Consider the following 24,277-nt stretch of genomic DNA (forward strand, 5'->3'; position numbering starts at 1 on the left):
TCATTTTTGAAAGGAAGGGAAATTTTTTAGCAACCATCAACACAGATCTTCCAAATCAACTCTTGTTAGCACACAGTAATGTCTCCCTCTTTTCAGAATATGACAAAGCCAACCAGATCTTGCCAATCAACTCCTGATTGCAACCAGTACTTAATGCGTCCCTCCTCCACACACACGACAAAATTGTCTAGCATACTGAGACACGTAACATCATCGGGTAACTGTATTACCAGGAGGAGGAAATCACCCATTGAAACCATGTGGTCTACACAGCATCAGATCAAGAGGGTCTCCCTCTGATAATGGAGCCCTTGTCCTCCACAAGCTAGATTGTTGATAGGCCCTGATTACAAAGTAATTAAATCTGAAGCCAGCAGATAACGATAAGTGATTAGGTAACTCCACACTGACACATGATGACTTAATTTCCAGCCAATGAATGAAGTCACTGTTACGTGTATGTGATGATGTAACTAATGCCGATTTCAGGTTCCTGTCATAGAGGTATCGCCAAACTTTATTGACATTTCACCTTCTATTATATCATTAGGAGGACTTTATGACAAATTCCACTTTGGCTACACAGTTGGTGTTGACAGTCAAGATATAATCAGAAGTTTTATCCATCAAATGTATTTTATTCTGACCTTAACCATGTGGAAATGTATCTACATGTCAGAACGGTAGAGTGAGTGAGTTGGGCTTAACGCTGTTGTATTTCAGTAATATCACGGCATGTCAGCTTAATGGGAGGAAAGCCTGATGTGTTGCTTCTCAACACGACCAGAGTTATGGGGCTGATAAACCTAGCAGGTATCGGGGCGAGCCAGGATTCGAACTCTCAATCATAGGTTGCTGGCATGACAAAGGGATGCAACTCTGCAGGGCAAATTGCTGACCTTAGACAACTGGGCTACCCATTCCCCCCCTAAGACAGGTAGGCGTCTTTTCAGCAATAGATTGTCTTCATGAATATTTTATGATCAATTGATTTACTATACCTGAATTCACAAACTATTCTCCAGCTCTAACCTAATTGAGATATATCCCTCCTGAATGCTACAGTCAATATCAAATGATCCATTCCATAAACATCATGGTCAAAATCCTAGGACAATTGAAAACAAACTTTCTTTGTAAAACCAAACCATAGCAATTTGCACCAACTCAGCTTCAAGTGTCGGGTACAACAGGCCACATTACTTGGTAAACACAAAATATGGCCAGTGAAAACAGTGTGAATACCGAGACTGGATTCAACGGCCTAATTCCCCCGTCTGTTGATTTCGTCTCGAGTCACCAGCCACAATGGGAAATTTCAAAGGGATTTTCAAGACAAGAAAAGGCTGGAATTTTGACAGCATGAGATCATTTTGTGTTAGTCTGAAAGCCGAAAACCTGATAATTGGGGCCGTTCTTCTCCTGGAGGTCACAGGTTGCCTATCATGTTTTTTGTGGAAGTTAGGAGACTCAGTTGAGGCAGAAAATCCCTGAATGATGAGTTAGCTACTGAGATAGGTCCCCTAGGCTGACAAGGCGGGAGAGAAGAGAACAAGAAAGAATGGAAAGGCCAGACTATTCTGTGTTTGAATCTCAAGGAGAGATGAAACATTAGTGGGGGACAAAGCTGGCCCTGAAGGAGCTCGTGTCCCTCCCTCCCTCCCACCACAACAATACCATGATCACCTTCCCATCATTTCAGCCCTCTGCCTCCTTAATACACTAAAATCTCCTCTCACCATACTCCTCTGCCTCCTAATTACACTAAAATCCTAATCACTCCCCACCCCCACCCCAAAACACACAACCAAGACCACAATATCCTCCCCTTTCCTGTCTCCCAATCACACAATCATCACCCCCTCTGCTTACCCCTGCCTTCCAACACACCCACAATCACCTCCCCACAACCCCAGGAGTAGGTCTGAAGGTAGCCTTGCTCCAAGGCTCTACCGAAAGAAAAGTCCACGCATGTGTAGTAATTCTTTCCTCCTAATAGTCAAGTCTAGATGTGTGCACAGTACAGACTCCAGTCTCTTATAGGGACAACTTGTTCTTGTTATTTACATAATCTAGAAATTATGATTTATAATAATAATTATGGCCTTAGAGACTTGTGCAAGTCTAGTCTGAAAGGCAGAGGACAGGATCAGTATTGTCATGGGGAGAACGTGATAAGGGGAAATATAGCCGCTGGTTTAATGGTCAGTGTGGCTATCACAACATGAAGATAATCCGTTCCATATGTGTCCCAGTGTTCATGAGGATTTGATCAAATCTAATCACATGAAAATACATTAGCAAAAGTAGGCGTTGGGAAATAATGAAAGGGAAAGGGGCATATTGTGTTTCATCCAACACCTACTGTGTTTCTTCAGAGGGTAAACATGAATGGAGGCAAACACCATTATGGTGATGTCGCAGAGTATATGGGCGTCTAGTTACCTGTTCAATGATCCATTTCATCATTTATGAAATGAATACCGTTTAAACTAGTAACCTATCATGCTTCTCATGCATGCAACTAAGGAGTTGACAATAGATATGTTTGTTATTGTGTACCCCTGGGACCTCGCGGTGACCGGCATGTCGATGAGGAAATCACACAATTATTACAAATAGGGATGTACCTAATCAGCACTCCAACTCCATGTCATCAGCCGAACTTAGCCAGCCTCATCACAGCAAGGGGGAGCCATGTAGGCTTGCTCAAAGGAAATGGGACAACAGAACTATGAATGGCATTGCGATGGGCAGATCTGACACCATGTCATCAAAGTACCTCTCCTGTCCCTCCCAAGTCTCCTCCCACCCTCCCATCCTGACCCAACCACCTTCCCTGGCCCACATCCAACCCTGCCTGAAGGGATATTTAATCCTCTGTTCAACTCACAGTAGCAGATGCCAATACACTCCCAACAGCGACAGCTTTTATAGTATCTCTTATATTAAACTGATTTGGGGCATGGGGGTAGGGGAAGCCTAGTGATTAGAGCTTTCACTCGTAATGCTAAAGAACCCAGTTCGATTCACCTCATGGGTGAAGCTCATCTTTTATTTCCCCCACCGTAATATTTCTAGAATATTGCTAAAGCAGCATAAAACCACTCACACCTTATTAATTTTTAACTCATTTTTATTTTCAAGAAATCCCAAAAGTCTCACATTTATAAAGGAAATTAATTACTTTATTGACACAATAGATAGTACCTAGCTATTAAATCAGTTTACCAAGATCCCAAATAAAGATGCTTGCTTCTACCACTCCTAACACGTAGCATGCATATGCTCCAAACACTTGTGACCTCATCGACAGAAATACCTGTCCACCACAAAGGTCAAGCAATCTCCCCAATGTCAGCCCCTGTTAGTGGGATCACGGCCGTCCACTCCCCCTGCACTATTACACAGTTAGTGTCAAGTGGCCACTCTCGTCAAGATCACCTCCAAAATCCATCGGCTTAAGAGTCCTTGCCATCAGGCAAGCTACAAATTAAAGTAAGACTGAGAAACGCATGTAATAGAGGCCCCGAATGGTCCTGAAGCAAGACTTGTTTCTGAACGACCTGGAATGGTTAGAAGGCAAGAAACGGTTCAAATCTTCCACACTGACACTAACCAGAAAATGGGAAGGCTTTTACACATCATTAAAGCTTCATTAGCATCTAGAAGTACGGATATTGCCATCAAGAATTCTCACTTAAACTTTTTCTTTACTTTGAACTCACTTCTGCCTGAATTTGATCGAAAGTTGGGTTCACCGAGGGTACAGCTCTCGTGCAATAGTCGCAGGTGTTAGATGATGCATGATGGGAATATGCTAAATGGTGGCTGCAATAAGGCATCACGGTTTCTTGGATAAACATATTTTTTGTGTGCTCATGCGAGTGATATTGTTTATTCATCACATCAAAGAGCATAATTTGCGTCATCAGTAATGACTTCCTATTCTGAAAATTATTACTTTCAAATTACTTCTGTATCACAGCCACAGATGTTTTCAATAGACCTGTCAATGTAGAAAGGGGAACGTTTGATTCATGAAAACTTCAACTGTGGTGCCAACAAATCCAATATCATGCCAACCAGGATAATTTATCATTTCCTATCTAATCCTTCCGAGATATATAATGACTTATTGACCATTCACAAAAAGCCATCACAACCATCAGACGAACATCATCAACAAAGTAGCCATTATTTTCATAATTCCTCTGAAAGCAGGAAGTCTGTAGAAGCTGTCGAGACACAACCCTGGCATCCTGTGAGACATTTACTTCCAGCAGTGGCTACATACAATAGCTATGCATAGGCTGTCGACAGCTTAAATCACAAGAATAACAGTGTACTACAAAGTCCTCTGCCTTCGTGTCACCTCTGATCCCTCCATTCTAACCAGCTCCACCAGTGGAAAAGTGTATCATTCACGTTCACCATATCAGCCTGCAATAAATCACGCATATAACTGGCATCTCACATCATGGCCCTGCCATACCAAACAACTCGAGCCAAATGATAATTCTATTCTACTGATATTTCTTTTGCAGTTTAATTCCTACAATGAGTCTTGTGAATGTTCCAGGTGTAAATAGCCGAGGCAATCCCTCCGTATTCGTTGACAATCCCTCGCTTCCCCTCACAATCCCTTTCACAAATCCCTAAGGGTAGTGACAGCCTTTCTGAGCTACCTCTGTAGAAAGAGCCGAGTCTCGGCCAGATTCAACCAGTTTGTCTTAATGACAGGACCGACACTCGTATGAAAGCTTCTTTCAGATCGGGTCCTGAAGGATGAAATGCAAGATGGAAAAGCAAATACATTCCAGTTGTGTTTTACCTTCCAGTTTTCAATGTCAATACATGGGGCCAATCCAACAAGGATATGTGTATACACATCATAAGAGGGTTAACTCACCACACACATCAAGTTTCCTGATGGGCTTTTAATGTATTCAGATTAAAGTAATATTCAATATTTCTCGGGACATGATGTCTAGTGACGGAATTATTGTTCAGATCACTTTCCTCTAACTCAACTTTGTGCTTGTTGCTTTGTGCCAGGCACGTCTGACACAATATTTTACCTGTCTCCGAAACATGAAACCAGACATTATATATTCAAACACTGATGCAAACATGAACACACAGGGAACTTAATTAGTGTGTAACTGCATTAGTCATTTAATAGCTTCTATTAATCATGAACTTCACAGCAAGAATTAAGAAAAGGAAACTTGAAGAGCGGAAATGAACATAAAACTAGACAAATAATTCCAGACCTTTCAAGACACAACAAAGGGAAAGTAAAACTCCCTCCAGTGAAACTAACTCTGTTTGATCAGTGCCATCTTATGAGAGTATTCTCACATTGATCAGCAACAACTATTACCAGATACCCAACTGCAAATGTTTGCAGAAGAACAATGAGGCAATGGAATAGTTATGTTATCCAATGCTGATGAAAGGCCTAGTAAGGAACTACACTATCTGTAGCAGTACACTGTCATCACTTTCAGCCCTAATCTGCAACAAGAGGCTTCGTGACAGAAGTGGCCAGATCTCCATTCATCAGAGGACCGCGTGTTCCTACTGACCACTGGACAAACCAGGATATAAGTCCCGCATTGTCCAGCTGAGTGGTGAGAGGTGATAACAGATTTGTCAAAGGGGTTATGAGTCTGTTGTATCACACAGACGGATCATGGGACATGCGATGGTGAATGGCATAATGGCGTCTGCTTTAGGTGGCCTAGCTACTATGTTTCGGAAATTAATATCAAGGACTGTCCTGCTTATATTTTATGATTTCTGTTCATAATCTGCAATTACTCTGATACAATGTGGTGTTAACATTTCATTAAAAAACATTTATTCAACATCAACATGAGGTTTTCTGTTCAAGTGAATTACACAAAATATTTTACTACATTTTACCTGTGTACATAATTTTTTCTTTGTCTCTTGAATCTCACAATGTGCCGAATTGAAATCTATCCATCAAATACAATGTCCATCAAATCGACAATGTCAAAAATTGAAAACAACATGTGACTTTTGTATGGCTTCATATTCTTTTGACAGAAGCCCTATGCATCAAAGCACAAGCAGAATGAGTCGGCATTCTGGCAAGATGTCAATTAATAACCATCTTTCCATAATTACCTTTAATGGAACATAATTTTCACTAAACCGAAGAAAGAAATCTAAAATTTTCAGATTTTCAGGACAAATTCTACATACAGAGTTTTTGACAGTTACTTTAAAAATCTTACTTTGTGGAAATTATTGATTTTGCACAACAACTTAAAAGACCTTTACAGGATAAAATGAACTATGATGATTAAAATTTCATCCAAAAGTAGCTGGTCTCCGTTTGCAGGCCACATAGCAAACAGTGCAGGTTGAGAGCACAAAAGCAATGGAATTAGGCCATTGTAATCACTCTTTTCTCTGTCACAGGATCCATGATTGTACTGGTTTCCCTTTGTTGACTAAAGAGTGGCACCAATCGACAAAGAATCATTGGCAAATGAGCTTTATATTACAAGTCAACATTTATGGAAAGATTTAATTCCAACGTGCACTCCCTGCACCTCTATCTTGTCAACACTGAAAGTAATTTTTAACTTTTGACAAGAGCAAGTTTTTCCAGCATTCTCATCAATCATATGCTACAATGGACCATCATCTAACACTCAGATACAACCAGTTTTTACTTCCAAAGTAGCAAAGTTGAGAATATGAAGGACAAAGCCCATCAAGTTGATATGAAAAAATAGCAAACCACATGTAGCATTGATAAACCTGTTACAACTCAAAAACTCTTTCATCCGGACAGCCAAACAAACATGAAGGGCGGTCAAGGTATATTTTTTCAATATATCATTTCAGAGGTGTTTATTGTACAAACTAACCTTCTCACTACAAAGATGGTATATAAAATATTCATAAACCTTCTATGGAGGTGTGGAGTGTTTTTTGTATGTAGTCCAGAAAGAGGTTGATGAAAGGCTTTTCAATGTCAACACTGCCTCTCTCCCACCATACTGGGTCGCATTCAACATGGATGGATCATTTATCAAACAGGTCCATGGCCGATTCACACCACCAGATTATCCTAGCCCTTGTTCACTTTGAGCTATCTCGAATAATTAGTCATCGGAGACCTTCTCGCAAAATCATTTATATTCTTTGATGTTGACAAGCATATCATAGCCAGGCTGCCACTGGCATTAACTACCTCCAATCCTCTCCCCTTCTCCCCCCAACCCCTGTGGCAATGGACAGCCCTATGCTATATAGGGTCATTCACAGTCAAATGGTTCCCAAAGAAGATGTCTGCCCAGTTCAATTGAAATCAATCATATTCCCGGTTGTGACACAGATTGGACAGATTATTGTCTCCCTTGTAATGTGAATTGTTCTTCGTGACCTTTAACCGAAAATATGACATTTACTAGATCAACACGTTTTATCTAACACATACAGTTAAAAAACTTGACCTTGATCCCAATCTATGAACACAGCGACAAAACTGCAACATTTTCATCCAATTTTTCTGATATTCTGCTTCTTTTTCCGGCATGCTGTATTCAGGATCCCACTCTTAGAGTAGACTCAAAGGAGTCATCCATCTTAAAAACATTACTCAACTCAGAACAGGCAGCCCAAAGGCACAGGAAATGGGTTTTTCATGAGATGACTCTCTGAGCACAAAATATGAACTTATAATCCTTGAACAAAATCAATCACTGCCACAGTGGACTGCAACAGATGCCTTGTTGCCGTCTGCTCCACTACACACATGGCGTCTGACCCCCGACAGTCTTATACCATGTTACCCAAAAACACTCAAAAGGACATTGACAAATCTATGACATATTTGACCTGAAAAATGTCATGGCCAGTTCAACCGTGACCATGTTTGTAAGTATAATCCACACACACACATAATATCACAACAGATGCTTGAAGTCTGACCATGACAAACTGGTCAACAGTTTTATAAATTGAGACAAATTTCCTGTAAAACAAAATAAAGTTTATTTTAATGAGCCATATAAGCTCCTCAATTTCACTTTACATGCATCTTTTAGCCAAATAAAAAGACTATTTCAGAGACGGAGTAGTCTACAGCTCAGAGAGTCACAAACAATTTCAAAAGAGAAAACACATATATGTACGCTGTGCTTGCTTGAGCAGCTGTTCTTGCATAGGCATGGCAGTAAAAAAACGCGAGCACATTGCAAATTATGCCATAAATCTGCTCATACTGTCGAATATTATGTCAACAAGTGAGCGAACACGCGACCAACACACCAAGTCTGGCCATGCTTTGTGCAAAGAAAGATTGTTTTTAACAATGACATACATCAGGCTTTCCTCCTGCAAATAAGCATTTGCTGCATCCGAAAAACATATTCTGGTGAATCTATGGACATAAACTCTTGATAGGTTTACCTGTTCCCTGACGGCGTAACGTCAATCCCATGCTTTAATGGTGTTACAATAGCCTAGAACTGTGCAAGAATCTCTAGCTTCTAAATGAGATGTTTACACGAATAGAAGCCAGCTTCTACATTACAAAACTTAATTAAACATTTACCATGAAAGCCCGAAAAATGAAATTCAGATAATTCTTGTGTGCTAAATAATGACTTTATGAATATTAAGACTTCCTGTAAAGTATGATTGATCACAGGCTTAGAACTTGTACATTATGCATTCTCAATGTGTGAAATATTGATTCCATAATTGCTAATCATCCTATATTTGTCCAGAATTTTGAAGACAGGCCCTCAAGACGCTGATCCCATTGGCACAAGGGCCTGAAAACTGCACCTGATTTGCTTAAATGATGAAACACTTTGAAGCTCCTGGCGGACGTAGAGCGATGGAAGGCTGAATTGGCTAACACATATCTATTTACCGAGATGTGACACATAAACTACATCACAAGCGTTCTAATCCTGTTTTCGACATATTTACAACAATGTTGATAAAGAACATGAATAGGACTAATACTACAAGAATGCATCACCATGATAATAATTAAACAAACTCTACATCAAAGGATTGAGTTTAACGCCTGGCTGGACCCAAATGACCAGTGTGAGAATTCTGTTAGTACCCCCATGTTATCGCGCTTTGACTCATTCGGTGACATTCACATGCTCGCGGACAAATTAAACAAGCTATTAGTTTGTAACCACTCTGTGGCCGCCTGCAGCCATGTCATTGCTCAATGTGATGACCACTATGGTAGTCCCTGCCTCAGGCCTACACAAGTTTAATCTGCGGCCGTCCTTCTGCCTGCGTGGTGTGATAGGGATTAGTGAGGTAAGATGGATTAACCCACTCTCCAAGCTGCTAAATACAAAGTCAAATACAATCAGGCAGTACAATTAATACAGGATGTTCAACCTTCTCAATTTCTACCACATCTATAAATCTATAGCGTCAATACTCTTCCAGCCACTGTTACATGTGTAAAGCTGCTTCTTACATCCTGTTCCAACCAATAAGCACTCCTCTTGTTCCAAAATAACAGTAACAAACATTATAGAATTTACAGCAGGAAATAGTTGTCCCAAAATTTTTTGAAATTATATCTTCAAGATGAGGATGCAACACAATAGCTACAAAAATTTCCATCATCGTCCTTATCATTGTCATCAATGTTTTAAAAGATTCATAATTGATGACCGATTTGATGTGAACTAATATTAGTGTCATATTAACCATGCATATTACCGATCACACCACCATGTGTCAGCTTGTTTGAAATGGTTCCGCACATCAGAAATCCTCACAAATAGATACAAGCCATGTGACACCGAACGAAAATGTCAAAATAATTATCTAGAGCTCCCTGTCCGATTATCAGCCTCATGTCTGTATCCCCATGTTGCCCCTACAGGTAACCTATCCCAGCATTCAACACCCATCCAATATGGCTGCCCGCTGATAGGCTGACATATTGTTTATAGATGATCATATGATGAACGGGCTCTCCCTCTCCCCACTACATCAATTTGTTGTTATTGGGCTCTCATCGGGTACGTCTTCAACACCATCCAGCTATCAGGCATTGCTTCCACATCCAGTCCATCACCATTTAGCTCACCTCCCCAGGGTGTCTTTTCTTATCACTGGCCTGCTAGTTGATAAATAGCGTATTCACCCTATGATAAACAAATTATGTTCCTCATATGTGCTATCAGATTGATCTGACATAAGAAAAGAATTCTCATTTTTCGTCTTGGATGTTGTATATTGATCTATATAAGAGTTCTATATTTACCCCCATAAGTATACCTCTACTTGAGTTCTGGTAGACATGGTAACCGGTATCTATGCTTCCAAAGAACTTCAGTGTTTCAACAGCACTAATTTCCTTCCTTTGAACAGGATGAATGTATCACAACTTGTTATGACCCTTTGGCAAGTCTATTTAGAAACATCAGATGTTAATATTTGATGTTTATATATAGGTTCTCAAGTCCTAGTGACGGAATGTTGCAGTGAAAACACAGCTCAAATTCAATGATCTCATTATATATTGATGAAGTACCTACCAAACCATTAGTGTCGATAAACAAGGTACAAACAGATCAAACATTCTCAAACAGCCAAACTAAATTAGCAATTAACACCCTAAAGTTCAGGATATCAACATATTCAATTCCAGCTAATTACGTAAACACATCTCAATATCTAATTTCTTAATCAAATTTATCCTCAAGTCACCCTTTCACCTTTGGCATGTTCAGTGAAGCGTGACTCTCACTCAGTCACGTAAAGCCATCCGACCATAGTTCAAATATACATGAAGCATGGCATACACTTCAGGCATCAGGATAATTAAGCCAAGCTTGTAATAAGTGTAATGGTCATGACTGATAAGACTTTCCATTACGGAGACACATTACAGAATCACAAGATGACACTTGGGCCAAACCAACTCGGTAGTTACGGAGGCGGATCCAGGATTTTGTGCACATTACACCCAAATCACAAAGTAACTAGTGCGAGGTTGTTCTTAACAAGTAAAGTGTCTGAAAAAATGGGGTTAAAACTAAAAATGTTATTGATTGAAGTTATGCCGATATATGCCAGTGTACAGTTTAGTAACAATAGCTTTTGGGTTTGGCTTGTTGTTTAACGCCACACTCAGCAATATTCCAGCTATATGACGGCGGTCTGGAAATAATCATGTCTGGACCAGACAATCCAGTGATTGACTAGTAACAATAGTATTTTACAAGGCCGACATATAGCTGGAATAGTACTGAGAGTGGCTTTAAACAATAATAAACAATATTGCAATTCATTAGTAGGTACATCAGATTCTACTTTATATATACTACTCAACATTTGCTAAGGACCAAAATAGTCATCTTTAGTCAAAGGTGTGGTCCTTAGCAAACATTGAGTAGTATGTTTTAGTTTTCACTTTTTAAGCCTACACCTATCTATTCACAAATTTAGTCAAACCAATGTACTTCCTTTGGTTCATGAAACATAAGAACAGTAAAAACCAAAGACTGTTCTGAACACACAAATCATGTGATCCCAGACACTTTCTATTCTAGGGTATTTAAGCATATCACCTCCATGCTGATCTAATACAGCATACCTCCTAAAATGTCCAGGTACATATTAAGTTATATTGCCAGTACTTTCACAGGCCAGTGGGAGATCATTGGCCAGCAGTGTTACTTCCTGACCTGGGCTGTGTTCGGGGCATTATACCTTGTAACAACCTAGCTGGATGGCCCCATTATCATTGGTCTCACTTCATAAACAATTTGGGCAATGTGAGTCTTCATTCATGGTAGGCAGGCCAGTTACCCACACGGACTGGGAGAGCCATAAAGCCGGTGCATGTGTCACACATTTCAGTCACATATGTGATATAATGCCTGCCATGTTCTAGGGTATGTGTAGTAAAACCTTTGATGGCTATCAACCACGTTTACTACTGCACAGGCTCGTATTGCAGCAAGGCGGACAAGGATCCACCATTATCAGACATATTTAGGGCAAGCTTTAGTTTATGTTTGAAAGATTTTTTACCACACAAGCTGTCTTTGATAGATTGAAATAAAATAAAAAACAAATTTACATATCTGAGAGATACACAGCTATTGGTCTGTTAGTCACAAAGTTAAAATGTTCAGGGACTGGTTAATATCTCCTATGAATTACAAGTCCGAAATGAGCTGCAAACTAGTTGGATTTGACCAATGCGGTCTACCCCGTATCTGAATCTTTTTGTTTATTTCACATGACGTTACGTAAGTTAAAGTGGAAATTAAAAGCTAAAACTGATATTACTATCTGAAACCATGACAGCTATTTACTAAAGTTCACCATATGCTTGCAGTGGCTAGACATCATTCTGTGTATTTCATCAGTTGTTGCTTCAAGACAATGGCAGTTTCTTTGTATCTTGTCATGACATCTTGTTATTTTTCTAAACCATCAAAACCGATTGAAAATTAATTTTTCATCATTTTCATTTATGTTTTATTTCTGTCTTTTCAATCCAGTCTGTCAATCTGATAACCAAACAAGTATTGCTTAAGTAAAACTTAAAAGGCTATCAACTCCCCATACAGATAATATTTGTATTGACTGTGTCTTGCGGGCTGTTACACAGAAATGAACATACCCAACTTTAGCGCTTATAAAAGTATTGATCCCGAGCTATGTCTGAGCCCAAGAAATTCACTAGTTAAATTGCCCAATGTAAATAAAACATACAATATTCAAACAGTGGATGTGTCAGCTTAATTTGAGAGGAAAGCCAGAAGTGATGCAGGTCTCAGACTTCGGTTAAAGACACCAGCATGGGTATGGTGACGACAAACCTAGAAACATAACCAGGGCTCAAACCCACGATCATAGGCTCCTGGTGTGAACAGGGACACAACTCTGCACAGCAAATTGCAGCACCTTAGACGACGGGGACACCCGTGCCCCGACATTGCTAAGGCGTCATCAAGCTACATCTCAGCATCAACACCTTGAGTGAGATACACAAATACCACCTACTTCCAGAAAAGAACTCAATGCGACGGTGTGATGAGCAAACAACCTAACCACTGAGCTACCCCATAGTGTCCTTAAACTACTGTACAAACATGTCAGAGATGTAAAGTATTAACGATAGAGCAATCCCACAAATTAAATATCCTTTCAGCTCAATACACTACTACACTTAAGACTCGTTTTAATTTCATTCAAGATATTCTTTTTAGAAAATCAACAATAAATTCTTATTAGTCAACCATAGTCTGATCTATAAAATATATTATCCAATCGCCATGTTCCAACACTTGTACCCTGTATAAACAGGCACACTCTGTATGAAGCTAGTGAATGACTGACACTTGTACATACAGCTGAGTCAGGATGGTGATACATCCCACCTTGTTACATACAAAATATACCTCATATTGTCCATGGGGTGCAAACAACACCTTGTTCGCATCTCTAGCACTGAAATGCATCTTATGAGGCCAAGTATTTCAATTCTTGGTCAAGAGCCACTTCAAATGCAGATTTTAAACTTCCTCGACATGTTGGATCTGGAGTAAATATTCCTTCACAATAAACCATGTGTGGGAAAGGACGAAGCTGACTGAAGTCCCAATGGAACGTGATAACTGTAAATACTGAGTGGGGTGTGAGATGGCGATACAAAAAGTATATTGTACTTACATTGAATATTGAGGTGTGCCTCCAGGCTCTGAAGCGAGAATCCCGTAGTCACGTTAGTCGCTATGCACTGAAAGGGGCCAATGTCCTCATCTCGAGATACACGTAAAATCCGCATATTACTATCTTCTTGGAATCGTCTCGTAGTGTTTTCAATCTGTTTGCCATTTTCTATCCACTGAAAGATTATGTGTCGCCGATTGGACACGTCACACATTAATTTCACCTCTGTCTCTTCCACTACATCCAAGTCCCGGGGCTTGGTGCTGAAGTAAAACGTGTCCTGGCCATTACATTCAAGGACCACTGAAACAGAAATACAGCATATATTACCACAGGACACATTCATAGCACAGGATGCCAAGTACAGCTTAAATAAAAAATATCATCAGTCATGCTATTTGCCATGAGAAGTTCTAACTGGGTCTCTCCCCAGTTCATAGTCGAACCGGTTTCTGGAAAATATGTTCAGTCTGTCTACCTAACATTGCTGTAAGAATTATTGCACCCCTAGTCATATAGGCTGATCTTTTTGTTGGGGGTGGTTGGGTAGCCTAGTGGTTAAAGCGTTCGCTCATCACGGTGAAGACCCAGGTTCAATTCCCGACATGGTTACAATGTGTGATGCCCCTTTCTGGCGTCTCCTGCTTTAATTTTGCTGAAATATTGCTAAAGGCGGCGTAAAATCATACTCACTCACTCCTTATTTTCGAGCGAAGCAAATACCAACTCGGTAACATGAATGGGTGTAACTATTTTCTACAAAACTACAGCCATGTAACAGATGAAACCAAGGATTCCTCAAAATCTACTCATTCTGAGATTCAACACAGCTGAATGCCATGCAATCAAACTATCATCTGGACCAACCCACTGCCCCACGCCCCACACTCATGTACAGAGACATTGGTGCCATTATGACAGGATTGGGATAGTCACAACATATCTGGAAGACTCTGACATCCCACACAAAGAGATATACATACAATAATAGACAAATAGGCTGAATAAATAGAGGATGGTTCAGACAATGTTTCGACCAACTGACTTGCCCTTGCATGTGTTTGTGATGGGTGCCACTGATCAGTATCATTGCTATTTGATATATTTATAAACACATGCTTATGATAAAGTAAAAATGTTACAATGGACTCTGATTTTAGCAGAGATTTCTTTTATGGAAAGGGGTTTTTACTTTTATTTAGCAAGGATCTTGGTACACTGAGCTAATAACTAGGTAGTGTGTAGTGTAAATAAAATAAATAATTTTCATGATAAATGTGAGAGTTTGGGGATGCAATGATTGAAAATGAATTATTTACAAATAAAGAATATTCAGGAACTCTTGTAACATTTTTGATCAACAATTAAACCACATGTACCAAAGAGGGCCACAGACATTCTGCTTTCACAAAACACCATCACTGTCAGTCAAGGACTCTTATTACTTTCACTTAACCCAATTTCTCTGTTAACTATTTCAGATCTACCAGTTTATTTGTACACCTAGGCAGACCACTTCCAAATGCCAGTCTTAGAGACTAGATCTTAGGTTCCGCTCTGACCCAATTCCATTCACAAACTGGGGCAGACTTGAGACTGACAACAAACACATTGTATACGACTATGCATAGCCTTTCCGCTGGGTCAGTATACAGTATATAGCCTTTCTGCTAGGTCGCTATACAGTACCTATAGGTCTGGTGAGGCAGTTACTGGCAAGACTCATGGCCAGGCCATGATCTTATCTTTCTGCTTTCAACAGGACCATAGCTCACTCTAACTGATTTGACTTGTAAAGCTAGACAAAACCAACTCTAATTCCTTCACCTTTTTAAAGTTTCTATGACTATGCCAGACATAGTTCTACGACTTGAGGTAACCATGACAAGCGAAACACTTGAAGAATACTGAAATACCATTGTACAGTACAATGCAATCTCATTAAAATCAGATCTTAGTTCTTGCTACCGCTAAACAAAGATGTGAGGACATCCCATTACAGGTCACATCAGACCGACCTTGCGCGAACTTTGACCGCCCAATGGAAGGACCAATCAGAAGGCAGCTTTCTCGTGCTTTACGTCACTAATTTCAAATTGGCGACTACGCTTCGAAACATATTTTGACAAATTCTCGATTACAAATTTGAAACCTGAACAAAAGAACATTCTGGAATGGCTAATAGTTGGTCTGGATTCTATGGATTCAGTCGTTAAACCCGTAACTATCATTCGGAGTTAAAGTTTTCGTGGTTGCATGATTAGAAATCACATTCCGACTGTCACTTTCATAATCTGGTAAGCGATGATCTGACTGGTCGGATGAAAGGTCGTTCTGACGTGACCCCTAATGGGATGTCCTCAGATCTCTGTTTAGCGGTAGTGAGAACTGAGGTCTGATTTTAATGAGAATGAGTACAATGCTAATAATAAGCATTAATAACATCTGAATCTGAAAATGATCAAATAGAGTATATCATATATCAGATAATTGTGAGCAAACCTCAAGTACAAGTAGTTGAGTGCTTCACAAAATTTCGTTTGTTTCAAATGATTATTTTTTCAGTTGGCTGTTCACAAAAAAATTAATTTACCACTATATACTTGCTTTGATCCAAACACGTTCTGGTGTGGTCTGATAAGATTAATTATATTCAGCCAAGAAACAAAACAAACAACAGGGAAATAAAAGCTATAGATATTATCAAAAACAAAGGTAATATTTTCAGCCCTACCTTCATCAAATAATCCCTTAGGCAAAACTGTATTATTTTACAAAGGCTTGAAGGAGAGCCATCTTTGATCCTGGGTTCAAACAAAGCTTAAAGGTAAACTGTTTATTATATGTCTACCCTTACTATGTATGTATGAATACCACGTAAGCTTTGATTCTGTAGCCAAAGAGCCACTTTAAAGCTACGCCTGTGAGGGTGTTAAACATCTCTCCTTTATCATCAGTTTCAGAGGCTAAGCCAGTCAAAGCGTTTTTCAACCTTGGTTCTGATTGTCTAATCCTCAAGTGATCTACAATGAAATATTAGAAAGTTACTTTGAACATTTCACATGCTGTAGAGGAACAGATGGTCTATGTTGCTGATCCCCTGATACAGGTATTTAGTACCATCTAAACACTCTGCGTTACTTAAGATGACTTTGAGAACTCCGCGAGGGCCCCACGAGCTAATGGAAGAATTCGAGGTAACCCCAAGCGGAGTATAGGCCTCAAGTCGGGAAATGATCTGTTTGGAAAAACAAGCAAACATCCACAAAAAGTGGATGGAAAAAAAAGACGGAAGTGCAGGTTTGGTCTAAAAATACTAGCCTCTCTCTAGTTCTTTGACAAGCTATCGCTCTCTGCATCTAATCTGGCACTAAGATTATCAGGTGTAGCCCCTCCTGTCTAATCAAGTCCAACACAAGTGCTGTTTCAACTTTCAAACAAGAAACATTTAAATGAGGTCTGCTAATTAAATCCACAAAACAAAGAACATCATGTCGCACAGAGAGCTAAATCTGAACTGGGGTTGAGAGAACTGGGTAGCTTCTTGTTTTTGATTTGTGTGAAAAGTGTCAGTTATCTTGAGAAAAAGTTTCAGTTCTTTGATTCATCAATAAACAAATTAAAAGCAGGTACAAAAACATTTCTAGTTCTGATTACAACAGCTGAAACCCTGAGATAACATACCTTTTTACAAAGGAGCATCACAAAGACTTTCTACAGATGTTTAATATTTACCTAGAGAATATATGTTTATACATATCCTATCAGCAGAGAAATATTTCGCATTGATAACTATGAAATACAATCAACATTCTCTGTTTAAAAAATAATTTGAAGTTCTTAAAGGATATTTTTCCAAATGAAAGTTCTACCAAGAATATAGATCACTTAAACCGAACACTTAGAATCCAATTGCATGGATTCCAAAACATGTTCAATCTACCACCTGGCAGCACAGTTTCAACCTAAAACACAAGTGTTTTCCTAATCACCGAACGAACCTAAGTCTTTAACCATTAGGATAAGTAACCATTAATAATATTTATTTGAAGTCGTCCACCCAGCTGTTGGATACACGGCACTAAGTTAAACCAAACTATTACGTCAAAACAAGCAAAGTCTTCTCCGCGGTATCTGAGCTGACAAGATGAGAAATAGCTGGCTCACAGACCGCTGTTCTCGCATATTTAGCAGTCGGCAGTTGGACAAACACGCTTCCAGGGGTGTCCAGTCTGCTCTCTATCATGCCCCCGTACCCCACCTCGCCGTCTACCAGCTCCAACAGCTGATGATAATTACCATCACATGTTAGTTGTCGGAATGTCAATATCCATCTACTGGCCTGAACGGTGGGTCTGGACGCTGTATACACACAGATATCCCACAGTACGACCTGTGCAATACCTCACGGGCCGGTAATCTACCAATTAAAGGAAGACATGGGGAGACGAAAATGTATGGCCACACCGTGGTATCGTATTATTTTCTCAGAAATCTTTCGCCAAGTTATCCTATCACAGTGCAATCGAGCTTCGATTGTCTGGGTTCCACTGTCCGAATGTGGCAAAATAAACAATTAATGCTCAACAAGAGATATTTATGACCCAGGAAAATCTCTTCAGCACAAAATTCGAACTGTTGCCGTAATCCAATACCTTGTCGGACAAATTTTTGACTGTAGAGGGGAACGGATTATTCATGGTGAACAAAGAGGAAACTGTCATTGAAATGCAATTTCCGGATCGATCGAATTACAATCATAAAAGGTAATTACAAGGGGTTACGGGTGATGTCGTAACGATGACGTAAGTCTACAGAGGTGATGACACCACGCAGCACGTGCTCGACTGGCCGCCAGTGCAAGATTCGTCATTCATGTCCATCGTCTGGCTGAAGGGATTTTAATAACTTGCTACATCCTGGATGAATTAATTATCACCCGATTTGGCTGTTAGCAATTGGGAATCGTTTCCGAAGAAAAAATATCCAAATCTTGAAGAAAAGCTGAATTGTGCGTAAAAATGTCTGAATGGAAGTTTGGCAGAGAGCGTTGAGCTAGAGGCCAGCTGTTATTGCGCTCATTGTAAATACAGTTGCATCCGATGCAATAACCTCCACTGTATCCCCTCTTTTTACTTTTATGGCTTTAACATGAATAATACCTCGACGTTACGACATAACAGACACCTCCCTTACGCTAGCCGAGTACCACTTATAGTTTACTACGATTAACGCCAATTTCTCCCAGTGGAACGATACAGTTATTAAACCTACATCCGTGGTGTATTTGTTTCCTATAGCCTACAGATCCACGTTACAACCCTGCTCAGCGACCAAGACGGCGCAGTCAACATCTGTTTGTCTAACGGGTCTAGTGTTAACTCAAATTGAGAATTACTGCGGTCATGTTATGAGTTGATGGTGCAGACTGTATCTCGGTTGAGAGAAGATGACTGGCTTTCCCCGATGTCCTAGACCTGTTAGCGTATTACTGATGCTAGAGACGCTCGCGCCGGCGCAAATGAGCGTGGTGTTGAAAGATGTGCCCGCTTTTAGGAAGGCTTGTGAATGCGCAGTGCAGAAAAAACCTTGGTTTAACCAGTGTCACTGTGCTCAGTCTCGGTGCTTCCCTTTCAAATTCGGCTAAAAAATCCAAATCGCACATTTTCCACCCTCAATCAGACGATGGTAAAATTTCTGTGGTCTATGAGACGTCAATAGCACCACGGGAGCAAACATCAGTGATCCGAAGCAGAAACTGAATGTAATGACGCCTATTATTTATGTAAAGAGAAAAAAAGAAAGATGAAAGAACACGCCACGCGACAAGCTCGTCATAAAATTTTATAACGTATGTGAGACTTAGCGTCCGCATAAACAGCATGTCTTTCGGCAGAGCGTTTGAGAAACTCGATATTCTAGTGATCCACGAGTTATGACCAAAGTACCTTGTTTGCCGTGTAGGACAGAGACTCTGACACTACTGTTTACATGCAGTCCAAGATCACCTTCTCCAGACACAAGTCTTCATGACAATATGACGAGATTATCATGACTCCTCGCGATAGTTTATCGCAACAAGTCAACACACTTAAAGAAGCCCATATGCAAATACTTGATACTGTTTATTTAGACAAACATTTAATGTACCTCTTGTTATCTTTAAATCTAGTTGTTACAGTCATAGTAAAACCTCTAAGTCCATAAAATCATATTGCCATTCTTACCAATTTGAATACGTAAGACTTAAACCGATATCTTTGCAATTCAAATTCAATTTCGGACTTGACAATATATGTCTAAAAATTCAATGTAAAAATATGACAAAATTTCAGCTTATTAATTAACACAAAAACTAGGGATCAGTGCACTTGAAACTTATAATGTAATTGCTCCTTGTAATTAAATGTCAAGAGGTAGCGGTAAGCTGGCTAAATATGGTTTATCATAGATATGTTCTTAATCAATATTATCATACGTCAGAATCTGTCAGAGCACACGGGAACTGTTGACGGGTATAAAAGGGCTCGCCGGCGTATAACAATTAAATAATATGACATTACATTTTTTACAGCACAATGGTTCACTTACCTGTTGCGAGGAGTAAAGTGAAAAGTAACATTTTCCCGGTATAATTTAGCCAAAATGACCACATGTCCAACAGAGTACGACCATAACCACACTCTAGCACCGAGTTCCTCAAGACACGCTAAACAAACTCATGTGGACTTGCCTTGAGATCGACCCTACACTCAATCTCAAAGTAGCCGCCTCTCACAGCCGCAGCACAGCCCGTCAAGCGCGGCGGAAGAAAATAGTTCCCATGTAATGCGTCTGTTGCATACGCTAGAAAGCTGTGATTATCCGATGATGTGTGGCAATGTGCTTAATACGAATCCAATATCAATCTACATGTAACTTATAGGTATTAGTTAAACAATAGTGATGAAAATGAAAGTTGTCTTATACATATCATTGCGCACGCACCTGTCAAATACTATACCCCTCCTACCAATGTAACCAATCAACACGCAGACAGAGAAAAACATAGATTGTCGGAAGTGTTGAATACCTCGTGTATATACCGCCCAGCGATTTATATATTGAAGTTCATTGCAATTTGCGAGTGATCGACGGGTGCTAATATACTATCAAGACTGGCACCATTTAGTGGCGGTTATGACTTGACTTATGACGTGGATCAGCAACAGTTTAGAACGTTTTGTCAACTATTGACACACATAGTGAAATAGTTACCGGTGTATAACTAGAATATACCACATCTCGGTTTTATTGTAGAAATCTATACTAAGGCAATTACTGTTCTTACACGGAATCGGTAGCGCAGTCTATATTTCTTACAATAAAACGATAAATAGATGTAAATGTAACGGTTTACCATAAATATATCATAAAATGCCACAATAATTTTGTTACAGTGGGAGCTCTATTGCCGGTGATGTTACGCAAGGGAGGCAACTCGTCCAATACCAATTTCCCTTCGCTGAATACGAGAAGTAAGCGTTTGAGCTTGCTGATTGCTGGGATAAGGAGTAGCGGGTTGTATCGAAATAACGGGAGATTGGCTCGCTCTTATAGTTGCCCAAGTGAGGCTTACCGGCTCTGCAGCGGCCTATGTGCGCCCGAATCGATTTCGCCCTTTCCCATTCGCACCACACTTAGCAAGCTGAAAGCAGTACCGTCGATTACTGCATTTCTCAGACAAGGATAGCAAAGCACTATGCATTTACACGTTTATTTGGATGAAAATATTAAATGTAAATCAGCTTTCTCTAGATTTTTCTTTTGAGAGGATTTGAAAATAAATTGAATATACAATTCTGCCATAGTGGCGCGTATCTTAAATACAAAATAAGAACAAAAAGCGGGTTCAATATCACTCGCTCTATGGTACATGAAATACGCCAGAATAGCATTGATCTAGTTTAGTATGAAGGGAGCTTTTTTCAAAGGAAAAAAAACTATTGATGCGCCTTTATTTGCGTTACGTTATTGCTATCATTTCTATTGGAAAGACGAGAACGGTCTAAGGAAAACAAACTGAACCTCGCTTTATTAATATTTTATTGTAATGCCGTTGGCAAAACCCACTTTATTTTTGGCCACAAACATATAGATATATGACGTTAACTGTTAGAACTATGATCGCATCTTTATCAGCTGGAAAAAACCTCTGAAGGCATTCAAACTTATTACTCATAGGGGCTTTTTGGAAAGTATTATTATACACCGAAAACGATCAATCGCGACATTGCATGCCATTTCCTTACGTTTTAGGAACCGATTAAATGTAACTATTTTAGCTCATCCAAAACACTGACGACATATTTACACTTGAACACTACAAAGTGTGTGTGTGTCGGGATGGCGGGAGGCCAATGCTACCTTCATTAATTTTTAAAAAATACATAAATTATTTAATCATTAACTGATTAGCATTAATTGATATAATGCTAACCATCCTCACGGAGACGAATCCTTCGATGTAGGTCCTAGATTGTAGATAATATATATGCATTTGGATGTATAACTAGTTTCTTCCGACAGTTTCGTGTCACACTTGCATTCCCGTGCCCCCACAGTGTGTCTCACAGAACGCTTGTATTATCTCCCCAATCTAACAACAGCCTGTCAACTGACCATACGAGTCCTGTCAACTATCTACACAGCTATCAACAAGGACATAATGGGAATTTAATTCATTACGTCACTCTGCTCGCGATGTGATTACCGTTCTAAGTCAGTGTTAATTATATTTGACTTTCTATTTGTATTTCTGACTATGCATGAACGGTTTGAGTCTAGCTGGAAGAAAGTATGTCTAAACGGGCGGGTTGGGTAGATTGTGTCGGAATCAAAGAGCTGTAGGCGACTCCAGAGGGAGTAAGACAGGATTTGCTTTGGTTTGTTGGTGTACCAGTCGCCACTGATGCCCGGAGGCTGATTGGTCAGATGGATGATAACAGTGTGAGTTAACGGTGTAATAGCTCGGCGTAAGAATATGATGGGATACAGACCCGTATACCACGACGACATGTCTCAATCAGTCGGAACCGATTGGATTGGATTGTTGTCGATTCCAGATAAGGCTGAGGGCGTTGTGTGTGCTGTGTCTTAGGCATCTATAATGGAGTCTGTGTAAATAAACCTTTGTGCATCATAAGTGGTTAGTGTAAGCAAGCCCTTATGTGGATTCCCGAGGTGAAACATTAGCAAGTCTGAGACTTGAACAAGATCATCAGTCAAACAGAAGTATTCTCCTGACTATGCTCTTTCAGCATTCTATCAATAGAAAAAACAATCCTTTTACGTGGAAAAAAGTTATTTTAAAATTGGATGTAGATTTGTTCTACACTCCCTCGTGGGGTTATCTGTCTTTCAGCCCCGCAGCCACACTACAGTATAATTGTTTGATAAGCCACTACCAAGGTCGAATAAAAGAGCGTTTTTTAGAATTCAGAGAATAAATGAAATGTTTTAAATGAGCAAGCGGTAGTGAAGTCTTTGATAGACATTTAGAAGTTAGAACATGAATACATGACACTTATTTTTTATAGGATACAACTTCAGAATATAACAACAGAACAACAGAAGTTGTTATCTATATAAAAAAGTGTCATGTATTCGTGTGGTGGTGTATAGCCATTTGTGTATTATAGATACTAATCGTGTAATGTCCCATAATTGACAGCGTCGAGATTTATGAACGCTTCGTCTGTTAGGATAGGCCGTTATGAAACTATAAAGCCATAAACCGTGGACGTAATTGACGTTTATGACATATCTTTATTTGTATTAACGGCTAGAAAAAAGAATATGGACCAACTTCTAATTGTTTTCGTTAAGCTGCCTGTCCGATAGTACCTATGAGTTATAGAGTAGGATGAATCTACAAAGACAACTACTCTACGAGGTTAATTCCCCCTAGACCTTGCAATCATGGATCAATAGATGTCCAATGTGGGGTCCTACAGGACAACATTGTGATGTAAGGAGCGTTATGGTAGATGCCGCGAGTTCACTCTGTGAGTGAGTGCGTGAGTGTGAAGGTCTTACGCCGCTTTGCTGCAGACGCCAAGAATATGTGAAGTAGAGGCTCGAACCTTGTCTGCGCGGTGAGCAAAGGAACCACTGGGCTACATTACAGGTGTATTTGTGGATGGATAGTGAGTGAGTGTGGTTTTACGCCGCTTTGAGAATTTCCAGCAATGTCACGGCGAGGGACACCAGAAATGGGCTTCACACATTGCACCCCTGTGGGTAGTCGAACCCGGGACTTCGGCGCGATGAGCAAACGCTTTAACCACTAGGCTACCGCACCACCCCGCATGTATAGGTACTGTGCGCAATGAATCCAGGTTTTTATTCCCCGCATTTCAACGCACGATGGTACACTGCGGTTGACAACATTCTGATTGCTCTGACTAAAATGATTTTGCTATCAGGGAATCCATTAAATAGGTGGAACTGGGAGCACGGGCTGAAGACACTACTGTGTAGACCGCCTGCTTCAGCGGATGTTTCGAACCCA

The 24,277-nt window shown here is 39.9% G+C and overlaps 1 protein-coding gene across 1 annotated transcript in view; it reads right to left on the bottom strand.

Moving 5' to 3' along the window:
- Positions 1-20,465, bottom strand: part of LOC139442764 (inactive tyrosine-protein kinase 7-like) — a 136,396-nt gene extending 115,931 nt beyond the window's left edge. Inside the window, exons 1-2 of the mRNA XM_071223658.1 lie at positions 20,317-20,465; positions 13,726-14,028 (exon numbers count right to left, since the gene is read on the bottom strand). Coding sequence (XP_071079759.1) covers positions 13,726-14,028; positions 20,317-20,380 — 367 coding nt within the window. The 5' untranslated portion in view covers positions 20,381-20,465. The remainder of the gene's footprint in view (positions 1-13,725; positions 14,029-20,316) is intronic.
- Between the last annotated feature and the right edge of the window lie 3,812 nt (positions 20,466-24,277).

Source organism: Haliotis cracherodii, unplaced genomic scaffold (assembly GCF_022045235.1).
Source record: "Haliotis cracherodii isolate W230 unplaced genomic scaffold, xgHalCrac1.p SCAF_5, whole genome shotgun sequence".
In the NCBI taxonomy this organism is placed as follows: Eukaryota; Metazoa; Mollusca; class Gastropoda; order Lepetellida; family Haliotidae; genus Haliotis; species Haliotis cracherodii.